General features: G+C 41.9%; 1 protein-coding gene across 4 annotated transcripts in view; it reads right to left on the reverse strand.

Annotated features, from left to right (window-relative positions):
* The window catches only part of CRTC1 (CREB regulated transcription coactivator 1), an 83,046-nt gene that overhangs the window by 19,234 nt on the left and 36,313 nt on the right, over window positions 1-27,499 (reverse strand). For 3 of the 4 annotated variants that reach the window (XR_012636298.1, XM_074939612.1, XM_074939611.1), the window contains exons 3-11: window positions 26,130-26,267; window positions 24,561-24,622; window positions 23,438-23,532; window positions 20,491-20,576; window positions 18,012-18,055; window positions 17,066-17,286; window positions 6,962-7,089; window positions 5,639-5,890; window positions 2,562-2,663 (exon numbers count right to left, since the gene is read on the reverse strand). Coding sequence is in view for 3 of the 4 variants with exons in the window: in XM_074939612.1 (XP_074795713.1) it covers window positions 2,562-2,663; window positions 5,639-5,890; window positions 6,962-7,089; window positions 17,066-17,286; window positions 18,012-18,055; window positions 20,491-20,576; window positions 23,438-23,532; window positions 24,561-24,622; window positions 26,130-26,267 (1,128 nt within the window). In the remaining variant the exon portion in view is untranslated. The remainder of the gene's footprint in view (window positions 1-2,561; window positions 2,664-5,638; window positions 5,891-6,961; window positions 7,090-17,065; window positions 17,287-18,011; window positions 18,056-20,490; window positions 20,577-23,437; window positions 23,533-24,560; window positions 24,623-26,129; window positions 26,268-27,499) is intronic. The other variant, XM_074939613.1, reaches the window with a different exon arrangement.

The raw sequence follows: 27,499 nt of genomic DNA on the forward strand, positions 1-27,499 counted from the left end.
TAATAATTTTATTAGTGGTAAAGCTCCATAAGGAAATCAACCAGAAAGTTCATGACTTCAGGGTCTAAAAATAATTTATCAACTGGTCTGATATACATCTTGTTAACCCATCTCCTACAGAAATACTATACAAGGTCTGTTTTGTCAACAGTACATCTTCCTTGGTTAATGACGTGGTGACTGCAAAAAAACCTCGCTTAAATCATTGTCTAATAATACATACCATATTTTCCAAGTATTTAGCTGTTCTACTAAAAAAGCAACTTTATATGTAACCGAGACAATGATGTCAGGGGAAAAAAAAATCAAGTAGTAATAAACAAAGCCAGTGTTAATGAAGAGCCATGCAAACAAGCTGAGAACCACAAGCAGAGCTTTTCAATTGATGTTTTAATGGAAAGTCCCTCAGATCGGAAATGAGAATTTGGAACTCAAGAGACTAGCAAATAGATTTGGGGGTGGGGAAGTTGAGGAATAATTCCTGTTGCATGAACTAGATGTGATTAAACAAGTTATATTCTAAAAGTTTACATACAGAGAGCTGGTTCTACTATTAATAAAATGTGGGATTTACCTAAAATTAATCAGAAATACAGAAGTTAGGGATGGTAGAGGCCCACAAAGCCACATCTAGCCCACCCGTACATCCTCATACAGAGCAAGATTGTTCCCCTACACTACACCTTCCAGTTTCTTTACCAGCCTATTTTTAAAACGTCTCAACCGATGAGGGTTCCACTTCTTCCCTCGAGAGACTATTTATGCTGGAGCCTAACAGACCTCATCATTAACAAGGTCTCCCCACCACCCCAACCATTCAGCCTACATCTTCCTTTTTCTTATCCTTTTTCTCCTAGTTATACCCTTTTCTATCATTTCTCTCCATCCTTAAAAATACGTAGCTACTTATGTCACCCCACCCATTGGCTTACAGATGTGGGAAGGAGAATAGGTTTTCTAATTTAATAAGGTATCGAGAACTATTTTCTAATCTTTCCCATTTGGCTTTTGCTAGATGGCAACCCGTATCTCAGCATCCTATTTAGAAGTACAGTACTTCAAACCAAGTTCTGCTAGTTTGGAAACTAATTGTTCCTTGTAAATTGGTCTGACATGTATCCCTTTGCCAACATACCAAATATGAAATGAAATGTTTTTAAGAGGCCAAATAGACTTGGTTTAGATACGGAGGGAAGACCAATAGGAAAAACTGCTCTCCATGGCATTCTACCACTTTAGACTGCCCCATGACAATAAGGTAACTGGTCTGAGGACACAGGCAGGGAGGATTTACTGACCAGTCAATGGACAATCAATAGAAGCCTACATTTGGGTGCACTGCCCAATGGGGGTTTCAGGGCTGAGAATTAGTAACAGTGTCTGGTAGCAGCATTAACCTAATGGCAGCTTAGAGAAAAGGGAGTACGTTTTCTTGCCTACTCTGAGCCATACAAAGACAGAGCAGAGCTAGAAGAGGCAGGCAGAAGAATCAGTGACAGTGGCAGTGAAGTGAAGGTTAAAAAGTCACACTGACAGCCCTAACCCTCAGATCTATTACTGAGTTCACTAAGTTCTGACTGAAATCACTGACTTGAGTCTATGGCTAATGGCCTGGAGAGATGAACCTCCAACTTTGAGGAATAATTTTATTTATTTTAATTATGCTTCTCCTTATAAATATCCTTTAAAAGTTAAAGTACCAGAAAACAGGAAATACAATTTCAGACTCTCTCATGGTGTCCAATGAGCACTCCCTTCTGCATCCCATCACCTTTTTTGGGATGTAGGAAAGGGCAACAACTTTGACCTATTGCAGCAGCACTAGGAGGAGATTCTAAACTATCTCAGCACTGCCTGATTAGCAGTTCCCCCTAAAAACTAGTTCACTATTTCTTTAGTTGCCCTGCAGCTGGCGGATTAAATTCCTGTTGCTCTGTTTAAATACGGGCACAATGATTTGTGGGACTCTTGCATATATAAATTAAAATTTACACAGACAGGGAAGATAGCCACCCTGCAAGACTAATATTTAATGTTTTTCTAACCTGTTTCTTTCAAGTCGTGAAATGGAGTTACTGCCTTTTCAAGAGTTCACTTTCTACAGAGGTTTCTTTAAAAGTGTCCATTGTTTCCTGCTTTAATTGCACCCGAGGATGAGAGCTGTATTCAGAGGTGCACAAATCCCCTGGACAGACCTCCCCATCCCCTCACTTCCTTTCACATCCCTACGCCCTTCCAGCCACTCCACCAATCATTGCTATAGACTCACACTTCCCATGAGGCATCATTCCCTTTTTGAAAGGGATCTTTCTGGATGCATTTTGTGTGGAGGTCTCATGAAGGAGTAATTGAGTGTAAGTTTAACAGTAGCTTCTATGAAAGTTTGAATTCACCAACTTTTGGAAAACTCTGTATCTGAATGAAGCTGCAAACATGATGAGACATCAGTGATGCATGAAGCACATAAAGTTACAGTGAGACAACCATGGGTCAGTAATGGAAAGACTCAACTAAAAAACAAACACAAGAAGCAAGGCCTGTGGAAGCACAGAGTCCCTTACTTGAGGGGAGCTGCCAGGAGAGAAGCCTTGATTGGAGACAGGAGAGGTGGGAGACTGGTTGGCTGGGGATCCAGCATTACTGCGGTACTGCTGGAGTGAAGCCTACAGAACAACACAGAATTAAAGACCATGGGATTGATGGAAGGTTGAAAAATTATATACTTATTGGTGTAGAGCTGGGGAAGCCAGGTGAGACCATCTTCAAGAACTCCCGGAGATCAGCAATTATGCTATGACTGTGAATAATGCCCCAAACATCATGAAAAAGGTCAAGATACCAACACAGCATGGTCTGGTGTCTAACTGTGCACACCTAAAAACAGGGCAGTGCTGTTATTCAAGGACAACTGAAGTATTTCTGGTTTATGTTTTGTTTTCATTTTTTTAAAAAACCAGTCAGCCAACACATAAAAGAGACACGTGTGGAAAGAGGCCTCCCAATCTGGGAATAATTTGAAAATACGGGCATTGATACCTTCAAACTCAACTGCCACCCTCTCCCCTTCTTAATTTGATGCCTATGGCCCTTAGAAAAGTGATATGAGTACTGTTCTTCCTACTCTTAGGAATTAGTCTAGGTATATTAATTAGGTTAAAATGTATAATTGCAAAGACAAACGCTTTTCATAACTACATACTTTCCAACTATATGAACTAGACACCATCTGATACATACACTGTCTGTAGGCTAATGCTAGCTATGCCCATATAGTTTTTAGCCTTAGTGAGATAAGATGTTCACAGAACTACCTTTTCACTGTCACATACAGTACCCTGGATTAAGGTCAGAGGATCACTCAAACGCAAAACAGATACAGAGCAGCTGTTGAAATAATAAACACCGCTCTTTCTATAATGCTGTCTTTGAGAGCCAAGATTATTATGAGGAAGAACCCAATACCGCTGACCAAGAAGTAATTAAATCAGACAGTTTTATAAAGTGAGGAGTGGTGTATTAACACTTTCTAACACTGTTTAAAATGCATAAAGAATAACTCAAGGTTAGTACACCGTCTTGACAAAGGGTTTGGGTTTTTGTTGTTTTGTTTTTTTGTTTTTTTTTTTTTAAGATCCATAGAATTCAGGTATTCTATTGAGGTACTGCACACTGGCCTTCAGTGGGACTATGAGGATTAATGGAAAACCTTTCAGTGAAGCTGCACTGTAGCTTAGAGTACTTTTTTTACCCACGTTTAAAATGTAGTGTACTTGTATGCAATTTCAAGTTCTAAAGAGAAGCTGAACATTCTGAATTTTAAGGGCCTAGAGAAGTTTAGGATGAGGAAAGCAATGTGAAAAGCAGAGAAGGAAAATCAGAATATCTGTATTAGTTATTGCATAAACATTAGAAAAAAAACATTCAGACATGTTGTTTTGAGTAGCCGGCATGTCAAAACCAATATCCCTTCAAACTACTGATTTCTGTTTCACCTTTATCTTCTCCTACTCCCTCACAATCCTGGCACAGAAGCCACATCTCTACCAGCACAACCTGGTTTAAACCTGATCCCCAGATTGAAACCCACAATCACGTCTTAGCCCTCCATAATGAAACGGCTCCTCTTGTTATCTGAACAGCTGCTAGTACTGCCCCACTGCCAGGAAGAGAAGATTTTCCAATGAAATCAGAGACAGCAATTCACTGGCCTTCGGAGCAGAACCAGCAGAGAATGTGCCAGGTACCTCTTCCTAGCAATGGGACATCATCTCAGGGCTGACCTATTATATTGAACCACCTTCTGAATCCTGGATTCCAGGTTGTAGGAAGAGGTTGGACAATTTACAATAGAAAATTTTGCCTTCTTGGTTTAACTCTGCTCTTCAACCATATAGATGTGTCTACTCAGTTCTTTAGAGAGACTTGAAAGCAACTACAACAAACTCTCCAAGAAATAATGTTAGCCAAAAAAATTCCTCTTGGCTTTAAAACTGCTGTGCTTTAAAATCACTATCTGTGGTTTTCTATATCTTTGGTGGAAAATGCTGATTAGCACAACTTTATTAAACTTCAGTTAAATGTCTCATCTTGGTTGTGTAGCACTCAACTTGTGGATACCAGATTCACCTGGGGCAAAAAATAAGTACATATGATAACTGGGAAGGTAGCAGTACACTTGCACTAAAATGCAAATGCTGCTGTCTGAAAATTAAACTAGTCTGACCAAACTCCATTTTGGCAGACACCTGAACACAGTTAATATGGATAAATATTTTTCAGTTTTACGAAATTCTGGTCTTTCCAATTGCACAGAAATGTCTTGTCTTTCAGAACTTAAAACTAGCTAAATTTCAAAAGATGCTTCTCACTTTACAGACAGATGTTTATAAAATGGTACTTTTTAATTCAGTCTCTCCATACCTAGCTGATAGTCACTTCATTGCTGCTTTCCAACACCTTGTAAACTGCAATGCTAACACAGATGCTTATCTACATCTTCCCTTCTAAAGGCATAGGGCACTCAACTTGCAGATGTGTCATTTAAAATGACATTTTCCCCAACCACTTCTTTTATTAAAAAACCCTACTGACATATTACCTTGACCTTTGACTTGCCAGTTTATAAATTTTATATATCATCCACCCAAAGAATAAGGGCATCGCCTTCATTACCCACCTGTTTATTTTTTTGCTAGCCCTGAAACTGTCTCTCTGAAGACATCTCCACTGCTTCAAACTTGCGTTTGTTAAACTGATCTTTAAAAAAATCTATTTAAACTATTTTAAGTGGGCCTGAATTTAGACAGGGTTAGCCAGAGTTATGGAGCCATTCCCATTTTACCAAGTGTTCTAAAATCATATTTAGTAGTTTAAACAGTTTGGCCTGGTTCATATGGGTTAGCCATATTACGTTTAAAACATTTTTTATAATATGTTTAAAACATGTTAAAAACTGGTTGAACCAAACTGTTTGAATCCAGTGTATACAGTGCCTGGATGCGGAACTGCTACAAGGGCTATCTAGTTAGAACTCTGACAATGCAGGCCAACACTGCTGTTGAATTCTACCAGGTCATGTTCTCTGGAAGAAAGCTATTTGTTTCCACTTGTATCATTTTCAGTCATTGCCCAAACTTACCGAGTTGATGTCTATGCCCATGGAAGGTTGGGTCTGGCTGCCTGGAGGTGACTGTGGGATGGTCGATGGTACTGTGACTGAGAGGGGGGGAAGCTGTGCTCCTCGCTGTAAGCCAGAAGTCTGCATTAAAGGGGCATTCTGAGGCAGACTACTTGCCACTTGGGTCTGTTGCTGTTGCTGGGAACTAGCCTGGGTAAAAAACTGATACGGTGGAAGCTGCTGTTCCAAAGACAATGCATCCATAGCCACAGCCTTAAAGAGAAAACAGGAAAATGTACTATGCAGAGCTCTGGTTCAACTCCGAGACTCCTAAAATTTCACACCAAGTGAATATTCATATATATCACATAAGCAATCTGGAAAGTTATCTGAGATCTTGCATTTAAAAAAACAACAACTTACATTTAAACCTTCAAGGATGTGGATATGGCTTAAAGGGACTAATTTGACATTTTATTTGTTGTAAATAAATAAAAAGTGTGTTTGCAAACCTAGCTGAATGTTTGATTTGAGAGCTGACAAGTCAGTCAGTCAAGGAAAACCCATCTACTAAGTCCCTGTTCTGAGCCCCTCAAAGACCAAACTAGAGCATGCCAGGTATGGCAGAGGCAGCCTACAGGTGCATCAAAGGGTCAAAAATCCTAAGAGCCAAAGGAGTTTCTCACGATTCACATGGAAGCATGAAACACAAGAGAATCTTATGATGGTATCGTTAAAGAAAGACGTTTTCCTTAGTGACAGGTTTCAGAGTAACAGCCGTGTTAGTCTGTATTCGCAAAAAGAAAAGGAGTACTTGTGGCACCTTAGAGACTAACCAATTTATTTGAGCATGAGCTTTCGTGAGCTACAGCATCCGATGAAGTGAGCTGTAGCTCACGAAAGCTCATGCTCAAATAAATTGGTTAGTCTCTAAGGTGCCACAAGTACTCCTTTTTGTTTTCCTTAGTGCTTCCAAGGCCTTGGAAGACAAAGTGAAATCTGTTTCCTTAAACTGTCTTCTCCACTGTCTGACAGCATACATGAATTTATCTTGGTAGAATTGCTCAGATCTGGCTGCTGGCTTTGATTTAAATTAAAAAAAAAACGGCCCAAAGCATTTATTTATAAAAAGGAACTTGACAACATTAACTTTACAAACATACCTAAAGGGAAAATTATTAAATTAATGACGCGACTACAGGTTTATCAACCTTACAGCTAACATTTCCCTATGTGAATGAAGTCAGAAACAGACAGCTATGATCTAAAACTTTATAAAGTGGAACAAGGTTCATTATTTTTATAAAATGTAGTCCTTCTCCAGATCTCCACGCAGCCTCCTACCTGAGTAATTGGCGACAGAGGTGAGAGCGTAGGAGACATCTGTTGGGACTGTGGTCGTCTGGAGTCTGCATTCAGTGAGAGGGGACTGACAGCTGGCTGCCGGGATGAGGCTTGTGTCGTTGTCATTCCTGCCATTAATGGAAGAAACCAGTTTACGCAGGAACTGTGGTAATGCTTGTTTACATTTAACAATTTGTTTATATGAAGTAAAATTATGACGAATAAATGGCTGAATTTTACAAAACTTTACAGTAAAGTGTTGAATATGGCTAGGCCAATATTCTATGCTGAATGCAGCATCAGGCTTAAATTCTTAGCAAATCTGTAATGGATTTTGTGACAGTGAAAATGCCAGGATGGAGAGGAGATTGTTGCAAGCATCTTTGCTGATCACTCCTGTTAATGTATAAATAGATACTGCCATTCAATTAGCCCAGTGGTTGTCAAACTGGCATGCAGAACCTTTCTTGATGCTTCATAGAATGAAACATTTTGAGAACTGGGCAGTGCAGTCTGTGGTGCAGGGAACAGGAAGGGGGTCTGCAAGACTATCCCTTCTAACAAAGTGGCCCATAGACTGAAAATCAGAACCACCAACCTATCCCAAAGGCCATGAGACCCACTGGAAACTTCCATGGGCAAATGAAGTCAGGTCATTTTATAAAAAAATAATACGAGCAGGGCCATAATTTTGTTTCCTGGAATGATGGGGAAGGCTGTTATCTGTGTTCATCTCATAGTCCTGAGCCACTTCTTATTTCCCCTACTAATATCCTGCACTTTCAAGACCCTGCATTGTGGCTACCATTGTTCCATGCCAAATGGACTCCCTCTGGCTGCAGGCAACCCTATTTATTAATACTTACCCTGCTATGACACCCTTCATTCACAGATCTCAAGTGCTGTACAGACATTAATTAAGCCTGACACAGACTCCAGAAACCATGTAGGGGGCCCACATCCGTAAGCAATCTCAGCTGTTCATATACTACAAGGAGGACCATACAAAGCACCTAGGCAGAAAGTACCTGTCTGACGAATCAGTGATGAATGGTTGCATTGTGGGAGAGTTTTTCTTTTGTTACTGGAATAAGAGGTCAGATTTATTGATGAGGGAGGTTTCAATGCTCAGCACAGAACGCTCTACAACAGTTACTAGGGATATTCCTACCCCTACTTAGTTTGCACAGCATCAGCACTTTTCATCGGGGCTCTCTAAGCACTGCGTTAACTAACCCTCGCAACATCCCTGTGGCATAGATATTAATATGCCCACTTTAGAGTTGGGTAAGTTGAATGCACAGAGATTAAATGACTTTCCCCAAAGTCAATGAGCAAGAAAATGGCAGAGCTGAAAATAGAAACGGTCAATCCCAACCCCACCATCTCCTCCTCTGACCACTAAATGAAACTTCTTCCACCCCCTAGAAGTGCTGCTGTTAAATGAGATACTTTCTCATTCCTCAAGCTCTCATGGCTGAAGATAAAGCAAGCAAGCTTAGGATGAAAGACTGCAAAGCTGCTGTAATTTACCAACTCTTTCTGTAGTGAAGGAGCAAGTCCATGTTTCTGCGAGTAGTCATGACTGAGGTATCAGCGAGAGACAAGGACAACACAGAATCTAACACCAAAACTTTTGCCACAGTTTGAATAGTGCTTCTGGCTCTCATTCATGTGACAAGTTTGAACAACCCAACAGCTCCAGATGGTGTATCAGAGTTGCAGAAACTTGGACCAGAAAGACAAGGAAACAAGTTACTCAGGCCTGGCTTACACTAGAAAATGAGGTCACTTTAACTACATCCACCCGGTGGTGTGAAAAATCCACACTCCCAAGGGGTCTTGTTAAGCCGACCTAAATCCCCATGTAGACAGTGCTACATCGGTGGAAGAATTCTAGCTACTGCCTCACGGAGAGGTGGATTTCTGTGGTGTAGGTAGTGTCTACACTGAAGCGCTACAGCAGTGCAACTGTGCTGCTGAAGTGTTAAGCGTAGACAAGCCCTGAGTCTTGTGCTTTTGTTCTGCCCTTCCCTGCTCCCAGTGTTATATACTAGAGGGTAGTACATTAAACAGGTAATTCCACTGCCCCCCCCACCCCATTGTCCTTATGCCACAGAATCCTGAACAGTGCTTCTGCCCACTGTATTCACCAGTCCTATTCCAGCTGCATTTGAAAGGAGATAAATGGTTTACTGGCAGGCAAAGAACAAGGGCAAAGCAAGAACAGATTCATTATAAGTGTAACAGATTTGTTCACATGTGTAGATGAATAGGACACACAAATAGTTTTCATTACAATAAACTAAACAGCATTAAATATGAATTCCCCACAAAAGCAACCAATCTCAACAGGTAACATCTGTCAAGGTTCTGCATTCACTCTGACCTGTATTGCCTATTATTAACTTCAGCTCAGCCTTGAAAAACTGGGATAAAGGCAGCACTCATAGAAACACTATGTAGCTAATGCAAAAGGTGATTTCAATTCTTAATTATGACAAGGTGCTCTCTGTACCCACTGGAGGCTGATGCAAGAAGCAACACTACAGAGATTGTCAGAGCCTTTGACACAGAGTTTCCATCTTCACACCAAAGCAACTGAACTTAATTTTAGGTATTATGTTATGGAACAAGGAGAGGACAGTCCATTCGATACAGCTCTGAGTCTGCTTCCTGAACAACAGGTTAGTTTTTGTGCATCTCAACATCAGAGAGCTACTGACAAGCTGGATGGAACATAGGCTATGTGTACACTATGAAATTAGGTCAAATTTATAGAAGTTGGTTTTGTAGAAAGCATATTTATACAGTCGATTGTGTGTGTCCCCACACAAACGCTCTAAGTGCATTTGGTCGGCGGAGTGCGTCCACAGTACCGAGGCAACCATCAACTTCCGGAGCATTGCACTCTGAGTAGCTATCCCACAGTTCCCGCAGTCTCCGCTGCCCATTTGAATTCTGGGTAGAAATCCCAATGCCTGATGGGGCAAAAACATTGTTGCAGATGGTTCTGGGTACATATTGTCAGGCACCTCCTTCCCTCCGTGAAAGTAAGGGCAGACAATCATTTCGCACCTTTTTTCCTGGGTTACCTGTGCAGACGCCATACCACGGCAAGCATGGAGCCCGCTCAGCTTACCATCACCATATGTCTCCTGGGTGTTGATGCAAAGCCACCCACTTTGTTGATTTTAATTCCCTGTAAGCCATATTGTCAGTCGCCCCTCCCCCCGTTAGAGCAATGGCAGACAATCATTTTGCGCCTTTTTTCAGTGAAGGCGCCATAGCACTGGGAACATGGAGCCCGCTCAGATCACCACGGCAATTATGAGCGCTATAAACACCACGCGCTTTATCCAGCAGGATATGCAGAACCATATCCTGCAAGAAAAGCAAAACCAGGCGAGGAGGAGGAGGCAACTGCAACACAGGGACGAGACTGAGGAGGACATGGACATAGACTTCTCACAAAGTACGGGCCACTGCAGTGGGCACATCATGGTGTCAATTGGGCAGGTTCATGGCGTGGAACGCCGTTTCTGGGCCAGGGAAACAAGCACAGACTGGTGCTTAATGTTGCAGGTCTTGGACGATTCCCAGTGGCTGTGAAACTTTTGCATGCATAAGGGCACTTTCATGGAACTTTGTGACTTGCTTTCCCCTGCCCTGAAGTTCAAGAATACCAAGATGAGAGCAGCCCTCACAGTTAAGAGGCAAGTGGCAATAGCCCTGTGGAAGCTTGCAACCCCAAACAGCTACTGGTCAGTTGGGAATCAATTTGGAGTGGGCAAATCTACTGTCGGGGCTGCTGTGATGCAAGTAGCCAACGCTATCACTGAGCTGCTGATATTGAGGGTAGTGACTCTGGGAAATGTGCAGGTCATAGTGGATGGCTTTGCTGTAATTGGATTCCCTAACTGTGGTGGGGCGATAGATGGAACCCATATCCCTATCTTGGCACCGGAGCACCAAGGCAGCGAGTACATAAACTGAAAGGGGTACTTTTCAATGGTGCTGCAGGCACTGGTGGATCACAAGGGACGTTTCACTAACATCAACGTGGGATGGCCGGGAAAGGTACATGACGCTTGCATCTTCAGGAACTCTGGTCTGTTTCAACAGCTGCAGCAAGGGGCTTACTTTCCAGACCAGAAAATAACTGTTGGAGATGCTGAAATACCTATAGTTATCCTTGGGGACCCAGCCTACCCCTTAATGCCATGGCTCATGAAGCCACGCCCAGGAACCCTGGACAGTAATCGGGAGCTGTTCAACTATAGGCTGAGCAAGTGCAGAATGGTGGTAGAATATGCATTTGGACGTTTAAAAGCACGCTGGCGCAGTTTACTGACTCAGTTAGACCTCAGCAAAACCAATATTCCCATTGTTATTACTGCTTGCTGTGCGCGCCACAATATCTGTGAGAGTAAGGGGGAAGATGTTTATGGCAGGGTGGGAGGTTGAGGCAAATAGCTTGGCTGCTGATTACGTGCAGCCAGACACCAGGGCGGTTAGAAGAGCACAGGAGGGCGCGGTGCGCATCAGAGAAGCTTTGAAAACCAGTTTCAGGAATGGCCAGTCTATGGTGTGAAAGTTCTGTTTGTTTCTCCTTGATGGACTGCCCCCCTGGTTTCACGCTACTTTCCTGTAAGCTAAGCACCCTCCCCTCCCACCTTCGATCACCGCTTGCAGGGGCAATAAAGTCACTGTTGCTTCATATTCATGCATTCTTTATTTATTCATCACACAAATAGGGGGATAACTGCCAAGGTAGCCCAGGAGGGGTTGTGGAGGAGGGAAGCACCAGGTGGGGTGGTGGAGGAGGGAAGGACAAGGCCACACAGCACTTTAAAACTTATTGAATGCCAGCTTTCTGTTGCTTGGGCAATCCTCTGCGGTGGAGTGGCTGGGTGGCCGGAGGCCCCCGCACTGTGTTCTTGGGCGTCTGGGTGAGGAGGCTATGGAACTTGGGGGGGAGGGCAGTTGGTTACACAGGGGCTGTAGTGGTGGTCTGTGCTCCTGCTGCCTTTCCTGCAGCTCAACCATACGTTGGAGCATAGGAGTTCGATCCTCCAAGAAGCCTGAGCATTGACTCCTGCCTTCTTTCAGCAAGCTGATGCCACCTACCATCTTCAGCCCGCCACCTCTCCTCGCGGTCATATTGTGCTTTCCTGCACTCTGAGATTGTCTGCCTCCAAGTATTTTTCTGTGCTTTGTCAGCGTGGGAGGACAGCATGAGGTCAGAGAACATTTCATCACGAGTGCGGTTTTTTCGCCTTCTAATCTTCGCTCACCTCTGGGAAGGAGAAACATATGCAGCTGGTGGAGGGGAAAAAAAAGGGAGAGTGGTAGTTAAAAAGACACATTTTATAGAACAATGGGTACACTCTTTCACAGTAAACCTTGCTGTTAACGTTACACAGCACATGTGCTTTCATTACAAGGTTGTATTTTGCCTCTTATTGAGGGTATGCTGGTTTGGTGTGAGAGATCACTCATGCAGGGCCGTGCAGCAGAATTCGGCTTGCAGGCAGCCATGGTAAGGCACGGTATTTTGGCTTCTTTAACCTTCATAACATGTGGGAATGATTTCAAACAGCAGCTCCCTCATTTCCCATACGAAGTAGCCGTTGGGTTGGCCACTAAAAATGGGTTGGCAATTTAAAAGGAGGGGCTGCGGTTTCCGGGTTCACGTGCAGCAGAAACCCAACTAACCCCTCCCCCCCACACACCCAATTCTCTGGGATGGCGGCTTCACCCCACACCTCATGGCTAACAGCGGGGAAGATTTCTGTTCAGCCACAGGCAAGCAGCCCAGCAGGTACGGGCACCTCTGAATGTCCGCTTACTAAAACCACCCTATTTCAACCAGGTGACCATGAATGATATCACTCTCCTGAGGGTAACACAGAGATAAAGAACAGATGTTGTTTGAATGCCAGCAAACACCGGGACCATACGCTGCAATGATTCCCGACTACGTGCTACTCCCCTGACGTGGTAAAGTGTCCTACCATGGAGGACGGCATAAGGCTGCCCTCCCCAGAAACCTTTTGCTAAGGCTTTGGGAGTACATCCAGGAGAGCTTTATGGAGATGTCCCTGGAGGATTTCCGCTCCATCCCCAGACATGTTAACAGACTTTTCCAGTAGCTGTACTGGCCGTGAATGCCAGGGCAAATTAATCATTAAACACGCTTGCTTTTAAACCATGTATAATATTTACAAAGGTACACTCACCAGAGGTCCCTTCTCCGCTTTCAGGGTCCGGGGGCCTGCCTTGGGTGGGTTCAGGGGGTACTGGGTCCAGGTCCAGGGTGATAAACAGATCCTGGCTGTCGGGGAAACCGGTTTCTCCCCTTCCTTGCTGTGAGCTATCTACAACCTCCTCCTCATCTTCCTCGCCCCCAAAACCCGCTTCCGTGTTGCCTCCCACTCCTTGGACGGAGTCAAAGCACAGGGTTGGGGTAGTGGTGGCTGCACCCCCTAGAATGGCATGCAACTCATCATAGAAGCGGTATGTCTGGGGCTCTGAACCGGAGCGGCCGTTTGCCTCTCTGTTTTTTGGATAGGTTTGCCTGAGCTCCTTAATTTTCAAGCAGCACTGCTGCGGGACCCTGTTATAGCCTCTGTCCTTCATGCCATTGTAGATTTTTTCAAATATTTTGGCATTTCGTCTTTTCGAACAGAGTTCAGCCAGCAGGGATTTGTCTCCCCGTACAGCGATCAGATCCCATACTTCCCGTTCAGTCCATGCTGGAGCTCTTCAGCAATTCTGTGACTTCATGGTCTTCTGTGATGATGAGCTCTGTCTGCATGGTGACCTGTGCAGGTGAGATCGCCATGCTGGCCAAACAGGAAATGAAATTCAAAAGTTCGCAGGCCTTTTCCTGTATACCTAGCTAGTGCATCTGAGTTGAGAGCACTGTCCAGAACGGTCACAACTGAGCACGCTGGGATAGCTCCTGGAGGCCAATACTGTCAAATTGCAGCCATGGTACCCCAAATTCGACCCGGCAAGGCCGATTTCAGCGCTAATCCCCTCGTCGGGGGTGGAGTAAAGAAATCGATTTTAAGAGCCCTTTAAGTCGAAAAAAGGGCTTTGTCGTGTGGACGGGTGCAGGGTTAAATCGAGATAATGCTGCTAAATTCGACCTCAACTCGTAGTGCAGACCAGGCCTTAGAAGAGCAGCAAAAATAAGCACCTGGAGAAACTGACTTACAAGCAATTGACTAAAATAATTAAACACAGACCACTTTTTAAACAATGGTCTGGGTGTGTTGAAGGACTGGAGTGGAAAGAAGGCATGCAACATGATAACAGTTACCAGTATTTTTAATATCCAATTTTTAAATCAAGATTGGAAGATTTTCTAAAAGATCTGCGCTAGAAACTATTTTGGGGAAGCTCTCTGGACTGTGTTATGCAAGAGGTCAGACTAGATGATCACAGTGGTTCCTTCTGGCTTTGGAATCTATGAAAAAATCTAATTGGTGCAAACAACACCAAGGAGGGAGAGGAGAGGAGAGGACTTGTTTAAGGAGATTTGTTATAACTATACGTATCAGGAATTTCTAAGGTACCTATCTGGTATCTAAGCACCAAAGATAAATTGCAAGAAAGCCATGAGAAACAGAGCTGGGCAGAGAATGGCAATTCCATTTCACTGAGAATTTAGAAATTTGTTTCATAGCCATTTGAAACAAATCAAACATTTTAAAATCCTCCATGAAACAAAATTACTGTTCTCTGCCCAGTTCTACTGGGAGTCTTCAACCCTAAAGCAGTCAGCCTGGTGGGTTGTCCTGGAGCCAGAGACACTGGAAGGCTGGGCTGCTTGACATGTGAGAACCCCAAATCCCTGGGCTCCCAACACCTGGTCAGCTCCTAGGAGGGCTGTTGAAAAGCCTGCAAGCCTGGACTGCTGAGGAGCTGGGCAGGTGAGCTGGCAGGAAGTTTCCAGTGGAATTTCACTGATATCAACAAAGCTCCGCAAAATGCTTAGATTTTGATGAATCAAGTTCTGATGAAAATGTTTTATGTAAATATTTCCAACTAGCTCTAATAAGAAATTCAAAAAGGTGCATTCTCTCCCCTTACACCTCCTCCAAAGCACAAGGGCAAGTGTTCAGAAAAGCATATCTCGACATATACAATGGGAAATAGCTCCTGGGAAAGGCTTGATTAAAAAAGCATGTTTTATATTTTCATTTGGACAACTGTAACTAAAAATAAGGGGATTAAACTAATTAAGGACTGTTCGGCACTTCTGTGAATAAAAATATTTCTAACAGTATTCTTGTGACATTCTTTAAATTATTGTCACTGGTTATGTGTCCACCTTATTTGAATCATTAGAGTTTCTCAGGATGCTATGCAGTGAGTACTTTTAAGAAAAGCTTGCAAGGGTGCTTTGCCAAAGGAAGTACACTTCTCTTGCCAGATACAACGGTACGACTCCATTTGATGACTAGCAAACAAAAGTTGCCTGTCATTATTTGATGGTCAGACAAACTATTAACCCCACTCACATCTATTCCCCTGATAAGTATAACCTCAGAAGAAAAAGAGAGCGCCTTTATGGTAAGTAACATTTAGAAACCCTCTTCCAAGGGGTACTCAGATCCTATAACTTCAAGGTCTTTTGATCTAAGCAGTCTGAATTAACAGGCATCTGTTCTGCAGGTTTTTCTGTTACAATGCCCAGTCATGCTCTGCAGCAACCTGAAGAGCCAAGTTCTGTGCTTATCACTGATGGCTACCATATACAAAGAATGTTTATCCCAACTCCTACGCCACATGCCCCAGCACCACCTTCTTTCTTCTCCTCCCTTCTGGCCTTCATCTCTTATTCTGTTGTCAGTCTCTCGCCCTTCCCGTTATCTTTCCCATTTCTTTGCTTCTTTTGCAGCCCATGATGTACAGTGGATACAAAGTAATAGGGCACAGCAACAGAGGCAAGCTACACAAGAAAGGGATGGAAGGAAGCGTGCAGTATAACCAAGACAACTGGTATAAGGAAATGAATGCTCGCAGCACTCATTCAGTGGCCCTCTGGCCTGGTGCTTTATAAAATGCAATTTCTTTGCTAATCGTGTTTTCAGTGATATAAGGCACCTGCTTGCTCAGGCAACATGAGTTATTTCAAAATAAAACAAAATAACCCAAGTCGGAGATCGATTCTTCTCACTTTTTGATCACTGGCTCAGGCTATTTGCCTGGAAAAGGCTACTGGTCCTGAAAATACAGTAGTTGTGCTGGTCTACTGACATTTTTCTAGCACAGCTGATAATAGGATTTTTAATTATGTATTTGTATTGAAGCAAGCCCTGAGACTCCAACCAGCATCAAGGTCTATTGTGCCAAGAGGCGTACAAACACAAGAGTCCTTGCCCTAAAAAGAGCTTACAATCCAAGACCACAACAAAACAAAGAGCGAGCAGGATACAACGCTAAGACAACATGGTCCAGATGGTTGTAAGCTTATTCCTGAGAGCCTTACGAAGGTGGGTGTATTTAGGATCTCTTCAAAAATGCAGTCTGTGCTATGAAACAGTCAGGCTTACAAACAATCCCGACTAGAACATATTTTAGGGGGCTTATATACTAATTCAGTTGCCTAACAGTCCACATTTGGTTCAGGTAAAGGAATGATACAATCTCTCAAGAGAGTCACCACAACAAGAAGAGAGGACAGAAGGAATGGAAACAAGAAATCAAGAAGTTTGCTGCAGTGGTTTCCCTACGTGGGTGCACTCTGGCTGGTACTCCAGAAAACGAGTCGAGTTACTGCCAAGATGCGGACATTGCATCTCACCCTTGGAAGAATCATACAAAATAAAACCAGAATAATGCATGTGCGCCAAGAATGAAAGATGGAAGAATATCACAGAAGGGATACGCAAAACAGAGTTAATTAATTATGACTGTTTACACATTTCTTTATCCCAAAATGATTTATACGAGTTGCATACACCAGTGAAGCCAACTTTGAGATGAAACACAGCAGCTGTTCAGCAATGCTATACAACTGTTGAGGGATAGAAAGTGACTTTTTACTGACAGACAATCTATAAATTCGCCCTTTGGATATGTTCTTACCCTGACTGGCAGTGCTGATGCCCAAGTGAGTCAAGTTGGCTGCAAGATTTCCGGTGCTATTGGAGCTACTCAGGGATGGGAACGTGGATTCCTCAGGATCTAGTGGTGTTGGGAGGGGAGACGGGAAATGGATGTTTGTCAGGTCTGGCAGAGAGCCACCTGTGTTATGTGCAGCAGGAATCAGCGTTGTAGTGTTTTCCTGGTCAGCTGATGGAAAGATGCTAAATTTAAAAAAAATACAGTAACAAAAGTCAGTTGAGATTTTAGTCTACATACACACTTCCCACACGATATACAAAAGGAAAGTTTATCTGAAGCGGTCATGCACAAAGCTATGTAAAAAAATATACAAATAAAATATTTAGAGTGGTCACTGATATAAAGTTTTAACGTTTACCCACAGTTGTCACATGGCAATATTTTCAGTGGGGTTGCAGTTGTTTCCATATTATTTAGAAGAGGGAACTACACTTTGTGCATTTCAGGGTGATTACGATCATATAAAGCCTATGTCTAAGTGATGAACTCTCCTTGAAGATCTCAGCCCCCAGTTTTACAGATTGTGAATCTGAGGCACAGAGAGGTCAAACGATTTGTCCGAGTTCACACAAAACATGCCTAACTGGGAATAAAACTCAGAATTCTTGACTCTCCATCTCCTGTTTTAAATCACATGTACTCTGTATACCTAGTTAGAGACTGAATCTAGAACACATTGTTTTAATGGTTTCATCATCTGGGTTACCATGGCCAAGCAAACCATGTTCAAGGAACGTTAGCATTCACCATGTTTTCAGTGTTTAAAAGTAATCTGGTTAGCATTGTTTCATTGTCCGTATAGAGGGAACCTTAATCAATAGAGCTTACGGAGCAGGAAGCTTAGGTACAGGCAGTGAACTTTCTACATGCATCCCTACAAAACCATATACCCCACTCCCAAACTTACTTGATTCCTGGAACTTCACATGATTTAGGCCTCAATGACCCTGTCTAAAATAGAACAAAGACATTGTGAAAGGCAAAGAAATGTGGAAAACAACATTTAGGAAATAATTTGTTTTAAAAGATAGGAAACCTACTAAATGAAACAACCTAAGAGGAGCAGTTTCTCATATGCTCTTAAAAGCCTCTTCTTGCTCACAGTGGGTGTTTGGTGCCACACCAAAAAAACTGATCTCAGCATGGACTTTAAGCCAGCTAAGCTTCAAAGTTCCAATGATAAACTAAACAAAATGAAGATGAAGCAAGAGTAAAACATCACCTGCTTAAATTAGCAAGCAAACATCGACCATGTCATTTTTCTTACTAAATCTAAGCCTATCGCTATACGTCGGGGCTGTCGACATTAAATGAATGAAAATCTACAAACTATCACAAAAATGCTAACTGAATGACAGAAAAACAAGTAGCACTTTAGAGAAAAACTTGGAAAGTGCAAGTCTGGTATATCAATAAAACTTTAATAGGTTACCTAAGCCCTTATCTCCCACCACACAGTGCCACCCTCCAAAAGCGCCACAGCATAGCAACTTTCATACCAACGGAGGAGAAAAACGCAAAGCTCTTTAACACTGCTCCATGAGTCTGCAAGGGGGTTACACAGAAGTACTTGCTCCCCATATCTCCCAGCTCAGGATATAAACTCTGATCCCTAATGTTTGTTACATCAAGTATTTCCATTTTGATATTTCCGACTTCTCCTATTTCATGTCACATTTTGTTTTCCTGAAAATCTGCCTGGACAATTGCAGGGTACATTCTACCAAAACAGGATTGCAATCTTCCTGATAAGACATAATAGTATGAAATGTATTCATTATTGCCTTTGCTAGCATATCTTTGTGCTAAAAGAACAATTATTAGAAAGTAAAAGCTCTCAGATGAGGTGTAAGACTTTGCATCCAACTGTCATAAACCAGACACTCAGGCATCAATAGTACATTCAGAATACAAGTCCTACTTCTATCTTACTGAGTTCCACTAGCTTAGAGAAACTTGTCTCCTAGACACTTTATGGACATGAATACTACAGTGGTAATCCACAGAAAAAGAACCTTACAGTCCTCCCAACAATGTCACTTTCAAGACTTCTCATATGAAAATCCCACATGATGGCAGCAGTCACTTTATATGATCACAAAGCCGAATTAGCTACTCATATAAATAAAAATCTGCATGTAATACAGGGAACGATCACTTGATTAACCAATGCATGCCTTTTTATAAAATATGCATACCCTTTTTAGAAAGGTTACATTTGCTAGGGACTGACTTAAAACACATAATTCCCAAGGTAAGCAGGGAGACCGTAGCAAAGAGAGAAGAAAAGGGAAAGCTGCCATGCTGAGATGCCACAATTAGACTTTGAGAATACTTTAACACAAAGAACAGCTCAAGAAAATCATTAATTCAGCCTTGGTTTTGAAGAACTTCATGAACCAAACATCCTTTCCCTATTGGTTCTTTAATATATTTTTTCTAAATAAAAGGTTTATTAATATTCAATAATTCAGACCTGCTTAAACATCCAGACTTATTTAAGCATTAAAAAGATATTCAGATCTCAAAAGCAAATGCTACCATTGCTACTTCTATCTATCTAGTAACCAGGCTGATGGGGGAAAACATGGAGACAATAGCAGCTCTATAGGAGCAAAATAACTAAAATCCTGAATATTTACCATTTGTTTTACAAACAACAAAAATCTGATAATCGTTTTGGTGTGGAAGTTGCCTTGAGAAATGCCAGTTAGACAAATTCACAGAAAAAAAGAAAAGGAGGAGAGAAAAAAGAGGCAGGATGGTGAGTGGTAGAAATAAAAGCAGAGATATAAGTAGGGAAAGAGTGCATTTTATTTCATTAAAGTGGCTTTCTGCATTTGAAAAGATGATGGAAGAATGTTTTAATTCTGTATTTCATTCATGTTGTTCTTACTGGTGCACCGTTAATGCAATAGCGCAAGCTAAGGATGACATATCAGCCTTCACTTTAAAATTTCCTGGAATCTGTCAATTCCTGACAAACCTTAGTAAGTGAAACAAATGCTTGGGTACTTTTTTAAAAAAGCAATTGCATAAGGGACCAACCTATTAATGGAGTTTTTACATGCAAACTTAACATTTACAGATAAATTTTAAAGCAAGACAGCTGAAAATCATTTTCTGCTTTATCAGTCTTCCAAGACTCAAGTTTAGAATACAGTTTCCACCGAGACAGTTGACAACAATAGGCACAGAGAGATAGCTATACTGCTCCCTGATCTCACTTTAGGTTGTTTGTTGCAGAATATAGAACTTCAACTCAAGTCTGACCAAGCAAAGTTCATTTCAATTCAACATTATTCAAAATGTTTACCTAAATATATTTACAAAATACACTGTCTGGACTAGAACATCTGAACCTTACAAAGATTTGGCATTTCTACCTTTTTAGTGTCCCATGCTTGTTTAGAAAGGGCTTTGTCTGTTTCAGATGTGCTTTCCTCCATTCCAGGGACAGTCAATAATAAGACTAGAAAACAGAATAAAAGTTAGCACATACTATTATAAATCTGCTACATCCTGCAGAAACAATCATATATTTCAGTCAGGAAAAAATGTGGTAATTTTTTACCGTAAATAATTCCTATTCTCAACTGATAAATAAGATGTATATTTCAGAATAACACTATATCCAGATCACTAAAAAAATGCATTTCACCCCAAGTGTAGTTCATCAGCTTTCTAAAAAGCTATTTGTTTTTCCATCTAGGACAAAAAACTTTCAAAAGCATGTAAATGACTTAGCCTAAATGATACATGTGTGTATCATTTAGACTTCTGGGGGCATATCCCATGGCTCTCAGTGCTACAGTAAGCTGAACCACTCTATGGCTATGTCTACACAGGGATAAAAAAACCCTTGCCTGGCCTGGATCAGTGGACTCTGGCTCGCAGGGCTCAGGCTGCAGGTCTGAAAAATTGCTGTGTAGACATTCAGGCAACAGGCTGGGGCCCGAGCTTGGGGACCCTCCAACCTTGCAGGTGGAGCCCCAAGACCCTGAGTCAGCTGACCTTCCCCAGCTGTGGCCACATAGTGGGTTTTTTCCTCCTGTGATTCTCTCTCAATTAATTGAGAAAGAACTTGTGTGACCTTCTTGACACACAGGAGGACCTGTGGGAAGGTACTAGAAGACTATCAGCACTTGAATGATTTAGCTCTTGTCCTTACTGTACAGAGGGCAGGTTACCAGCCTGAGTGAAATCTGTACCCAGGCTCTATAACCCCAGTTGGGCCAGCTAGCCAAGAGTTTAAAAGCATCAAACCTGGGCGAGCGAGTTGTTGTATGTGGAGGGGAGAGGGGTGTTAGGGGCAAGACCCATGTAAGAGCCCAGGTTAACTCTGCAGTGAAGACATACCCTTATATACCTTTGAAAATTTTACTCCAAATCTGATTTACACTGCTCAAATCTAGATGGAGCACTGCATGCTGGGACCTGTAGTTTCCCCTTTGAGGCGGTCCCATTTTTTTATCTGCTCTATTTTAAGTCCGTGATATGCAAGACTTAAATGCTTCTAGTGAGTTACCAATGTTGCCCCAATGGGGCAAAAACTAGACATTTCCACTGGGATAGGAGAAACTGAATTTATACTATTTCTGTGGTCCAGGACGTTTATGGGTTCAAAGTTGAAAACAATTTCATCATGCAAGCAGCAAGACTGCATAGTGACATAGACAGAACATCCATACAAAGCAGATTTCCATCTGCAGAAACCTTTCCAGGCTATGACATATTACATTATGGCCCCAATCCAATAAATGCATACATGCAGACTTTACAACCCAATTGGGTTCCATGCAGGCACAAAGGCCCACGTGCATGCATCTGACTGCAGGACCAGAGCCTACGTTTGAAAAGCACTGTATAAATTTGTAGTACTTTGTAAAAGGTTATTTATATCGTGGTGTAAAGAGTACATAATAGAAGTTACAATGGAGAATGTGTGTACTTGACTGTTATATATCAGTATTACTGTGTATTTCTTCAAGGACTAAAACAAAGTCATTTTAGATGCATCTGTAAATCTCACTGCATAGATTAAAGGGCCTCCAATATATTTTGGAACTGGTAATAGAAGCAAAAACCAGTAGAGGGCACCAAAAATCAGTAGTGGTGTTTAATGGTTACTGCTACCTGTCAGTAGTGACATTAAAAGCACCAACCTATTATTTCTAAACATTGGTACTGAGGTATAAGACATTGATTATTTGCTACCCACAAGAACTGGAGAAGATCCCTCTGTAGTGCCATATTTGAATCAGGTTTCCATCATAGCTATTTGACAAATTTTGAAAAAGTAGCTTACAACGGCTAATTTAAAAAATGGAAAGTGAAAGTTACCAAAGCCACCCCTAAATATTTACCAAAAGGCCCAGGTAGTTTTACTATTGTCATGATCCCCAACACCTGCCCAAGGGGAGAATCAGACTATCTGAACCTAGGTAATATTTAGAGTTAAGAGCTTGCACATTGAACAATAAGTGTTAACAGTCATGTGTTTTTCAATCTGAACACTGGAAGTTTTATATTTTGAGGTAAGGCTGGTCACTGGAGGAAAGCCCTTGAAATCTGTTGGATTAATTTACTGGAAAGGAAATGTAGCAGTCCTAAGATTCTGAAGCCAGAATTAATTTAAAGAATTTGATTTTGTTTGCCACTTGTTTTAATATTTTATGAGACTGCCAACTTGGAATGTTTGTCACAAGCCAGTAGTCATCAATCAACAAGTAACAAACTAAATGAAATGCCCAAAATAAACCTTGTCAATTACAGCAATTTTCCCCAACAGTTACCAGTACTATTGATACCATAGGGTATTAAAACTTGGTTAAAATCGTCTGGAATACATTCTCTTTGTGAAAAGAGCTCTCACTGTGACCTCTGGTACCCAAAAACTTGTTGCCACCAAATGATTGCTCAATGTTAAACAACATAGGGATCTCAGTCCCAGTTCTAAAACATGTCCATAATGCAAACCATCACTACAAACTGGAGCTAGTTGGAAGCCCCGAAAGTAGTGCCAGCATACAAATCATGGACTGGCTGGTCCAGGAAATCTAAACTACCTTCTCACTCTTGAAGATGGGCCATGCCAAACAAGGCTGAAGTAAAATGGCAGGATAGAGGATGAGAAGCCTGCTCTATCGCTGATAATGCTCTACTTCTTTTGGATTTCAGTCTCCAGAACTGTCATTGAGGCACTTTTCTCCGGCACCAACCACATTTTGATAATTCCTGCAGTCTCACTTATACGGGAAAAACAATTTTTTAATGATATCAAGTTCTGAAATGGATTTTCCATTTCCCACCCCTCTCCCCCACAGAGTTTACCTCTTTTTTGCTGCATGTCTTGTGACCCTCCTGAAAAGGACTCTTGTTGAGCTGGGGTCATTGTACTTTGATGCAAGGCAGAATCTGAATTGGTCCTGGCAAGAAAGCAAAGAAACCTGTTAGCTTTTTAAACTAAGGATGCTTATAGGATAACAATCCCCTTAGTCACATGGGAAATTCAGCAAATTAAAATAAACCTGAAATACCACTTTGTAATTGTAAAATATTACACTGGGATTATGCTGGGCAAGATTTCTCCATGAAACGATCAGATAACTTTACAGAACTGAATTTATTACAGGTTTATAGAGTAACTGTTTCAACAACACAACAGAGTTTAGGAGGAACATCAAAGATGAACAAATGAATCGCTACAGATAGAAAACTCTCTGGGGTGTGCTCTCGCTGGTACCACTGGGGCAGCGTACAGTCTCAAAATAAGCAGCAGCACTTTTGGAGTTGAGAGCAATTTATAAACATTGCTTAAGCGTCACAGCGTCTCTGCGAGGAAGATATTACCCACATTTTACAGAAAGGGAAACTGACTTGCCAAGGAACATACAAGTAGCCTGTTATAGAGCCAGAATTAAACTGTGGGAGTCCCAGGATCCCAGTCCTCTACTCTGCCACTCTTGCATGATGTAGCGTCCTCAAACTGGAAAGCACAGCATACCACACAGGCACTTCTTGGTCCCAACTGTGGTGCAAGGGGCACGACGGTGGGGACAAATGACTACACATTCTTTGCTCACTGATTGCTTGTGAAGAAAGACCAGCCCCACTTCTAATGTAGTGGTAAAAACCTAAGATTTTCTACCTCAGTAATTCTGAGCATCTTACCCTTCTACAGACGTAAACCTGGGAAACTTTATATCTCAAAATCTAATTATGCACTGGCATACTTTAAGTTTAAAAAACACTCTTAAAAGAATCCATACAGAGTTGAAAAAACATTAAGTTCTAGATTCAGTTTAAAAAAAAAAAAGACACATGGCAATCCAGATTACCCTAAGTACTGTAAGCTGCCACGGGGAAAAACAAATGTTTCTTGCACTTCTAAGGGTTGTCACAGGATCTAAGTCTTTGGACCAAATACCAATGCACATGGAATTATGCCACTAACCTTCTCCAGCTTGTATCCGATGGAGGCGACAGATACACAGTGCCATATGGACAACTGTCCACGTGATTCATTTAGTTAAGGGGGAGAAAACCAGGAGCTTCTTGTTTAAATAACAGGCCCATTTGAAAGCTTTGAACAAGGAATAATTTAAGTTACTTTGTCAGAGCCAATACACTCTAGTGAGAAAAGCAAAGAGCATTTCTTTGTGGAGGAAATGCTGATTTTGGCATGACATTTCAAACAAAATATGCATGTTAATGGTGGCTTTGTAGGTGCTGTAGGAAAGGGTGTTCCTACTTAAAAATTCAAGCCTGACAATACATAAACAAAAAATGCTTATACCTACTGGGGTGGAATGGTATACAGGGAGTCATTCTGAACAGTCCAATGAAGGGGTAATCACTCTCCACCTTCTTCTCAAACGTTTTTCTTGACCTCCTCCCATATAATCCTACATTTTCCCTAGCCACACACACTATTGTCAAAATGATCCCCTCTCCCTGCTACCCACCAATACACACACACACACACACAGGCTGAAGTCGTCTCAGACAAGTCGGGGTGGGTCATGAAATATGGCGCCTTGCCAGTAGGACTCAATTCAACCTATAGCTTCAGATACACTTTATTCCAACTACACATCTCTCCTCCCATCATACATACACTAATACTACTCCCTCCGTGTATACAGGTTGTATCACAACTTTCCTCTAAAGAGAGAGATCACATAATGCCACTCAACTGGCCAGCAGTTGTCACTTTTGAGTAACAGGAGGATCACCCTCATTTCCAATAACCACTCTGACACTGGCACTTTTAAAGCTAGTCAACAGCAATAAGCTAATTCTGTTTTATGAAAGTCAGCAAGAAATAGTGCTTGGCAGACGCTGAACTCATATGAGTCAGCTTGTAATAGAAATGGAAAGAAATCACCTGCAAAAAATTCAGTCCTGGTTCTGCTCAGTTTTGAAACAGGAGTCAGACCCACCAACACTGCCATTTTGCACTTCTGTTGTATTTTTCACTAAAGGATCTCAAGGCACTACCTAAGCCTCTCAACAGCTCTGGGAACTAAGTATGTATTATTGTCCCCTCTTTACAGCTGAGGAATCTGAGATACAGAGAAGCAAAGTATTAGGATTTGTGAAAGATCAGACATCCATATAGCAATAAGCAGACTATCCAGTTACATTACACTGGATAATGCTTCAGAACAGGAGATATTAACTGTCCAGAGTTCAGAAGAAACGTCCCCTGCAAGCAAGACAGTTCATCCATTATGGGGTTTTTTGCACCGTCCTTTGACACGATTCACTGTCAGAGACAGGATGTGAGACTGGGTGGATTTCTAATCTGAGTCGGCATGTTCTTATGCCCAAAGTCTCAAAATGAATCAGTGGCAAAACCAGAATGGAACTCAGGAGTCCCCCATTATAATCCACACTCGCGCTCTACAATGCTTGGGGTTTATCTGTTCATTTATTTAAAACAATTTGTAAAACAAACTTTAAATATGAACAGTGCTGACGAAGGCAACATTTTAATGCCACACCATAAATCAAAGGATATCTGCCTTCCGTGTTTATCCACAGACAGCGGACGCCGGTGTGGTGACCCAAGGCGGTTTCTGTCACGATAAACTCTGTCCACCAGACCATGATGCCGAGTTGTCCTACTTGTATCCAGTCCAGATGACTGAAAAGGAGTCTAAGGGAGATAAAAAGTTATCAACAGAAAAATACATGCAGAAACCACCTGGACAGAATCAATATATCACAGCTAGGCCTGATTCTGTATGCACTAAAAATAAACCTAATAGCTACGGGTACACCAGCCAATCATCATTTGGACAATGTAACTTTTTCCTTAAATGTAATTTTCATATACTAGACAGATCACACTATATCTGGAATGGAGAAGCACTGGAAACTACCTCCCAAAAGAGAGTTTAGTAATAGGGGGAGGCAGACGGCAACAGATTTCCTAAATTTGCACTATTTTTCCAGCCTTTAAGTCCTGCCCCATCTTTGAAACACCAGGAATGACAGAAATGAGTAGAGTAATCTATGAACCTACTGCTAACTAGTGCATAAGTTACTCCTGGTGTATCATGCAGCATGCATCCAGAAGGAACATGCTGACAAATGGAGCTTAAACTTAACCATGAAGGCAAAAGATGCAGGAAGGGAATTCATTGAGTACACTGAATTCTTATTTCAGATTCCTAACATTCACTTGATGCTCTGTAGGAAATGTCTCTCTCAAGGCATTTTTTTCACCCCCTCTCATCAGCATCATAATTATCTTAAGAGACACTGACAAAATAAAAATATCAAAACAAGAAATTTCCTTCTCATGTTGCTAAAAAAGATGATTAAAGCAACAAACATTTTAAAATTGAATTTACTTTCTAAAAGTTTCATTTAGATTGGGAAGACAACTAGTCCTGTCAACTCCACTCTATGGATCTTATGCATTAGAACAAAGTATATGCCACTAGAACTTTTACTATTTGGCAACAGGTTTCCCAGAACCCGAAGCTGCTGCAGACAAGACTTCCAAGCAATCTCACTCGAAATCCTCTACATTATCACAGTACAAAGCTGCATAAGTGCGAGAACAGAATGCTCAGCCTCCACTCGTACATCAAGGGCTGTCCGTGAACCACGTGGGAAAAACTGGGCACTCCTCAACTCCTTGCCAACCGTAACAGCTTTGCTGAATCCCTTTGCGCCATCTGTTTGGAAAATCCTAAATTTGCTCCTTCATTCAGGTCCTACAAATACAGCATATTGTCCGTCTGCCAAACCACAGAGCCATCTTGTCATTACACCACCAGGGATGAGAGGAGTGCAGGCTGCCCCGGGGCTGTGGTGGGGAGAGAGGACCCCCCCACCCCCACCCCAGCCCTCTCTTGCGGCAGCAGCTCGGGGCCAGGG

This window comes from Natator depressus, chromosome 25, assembly GCF_965152275.1.
Source record: "Natator depressus isolate rNatDep1 chromosome 25, rNatDep2.hap1, whole genome shotgun sequence".
Taxonomy (NCBI): Eukaryota; Metazoa; Chordata; order Testudines; family Cheloniidae; genus Natator; species Natator depressus.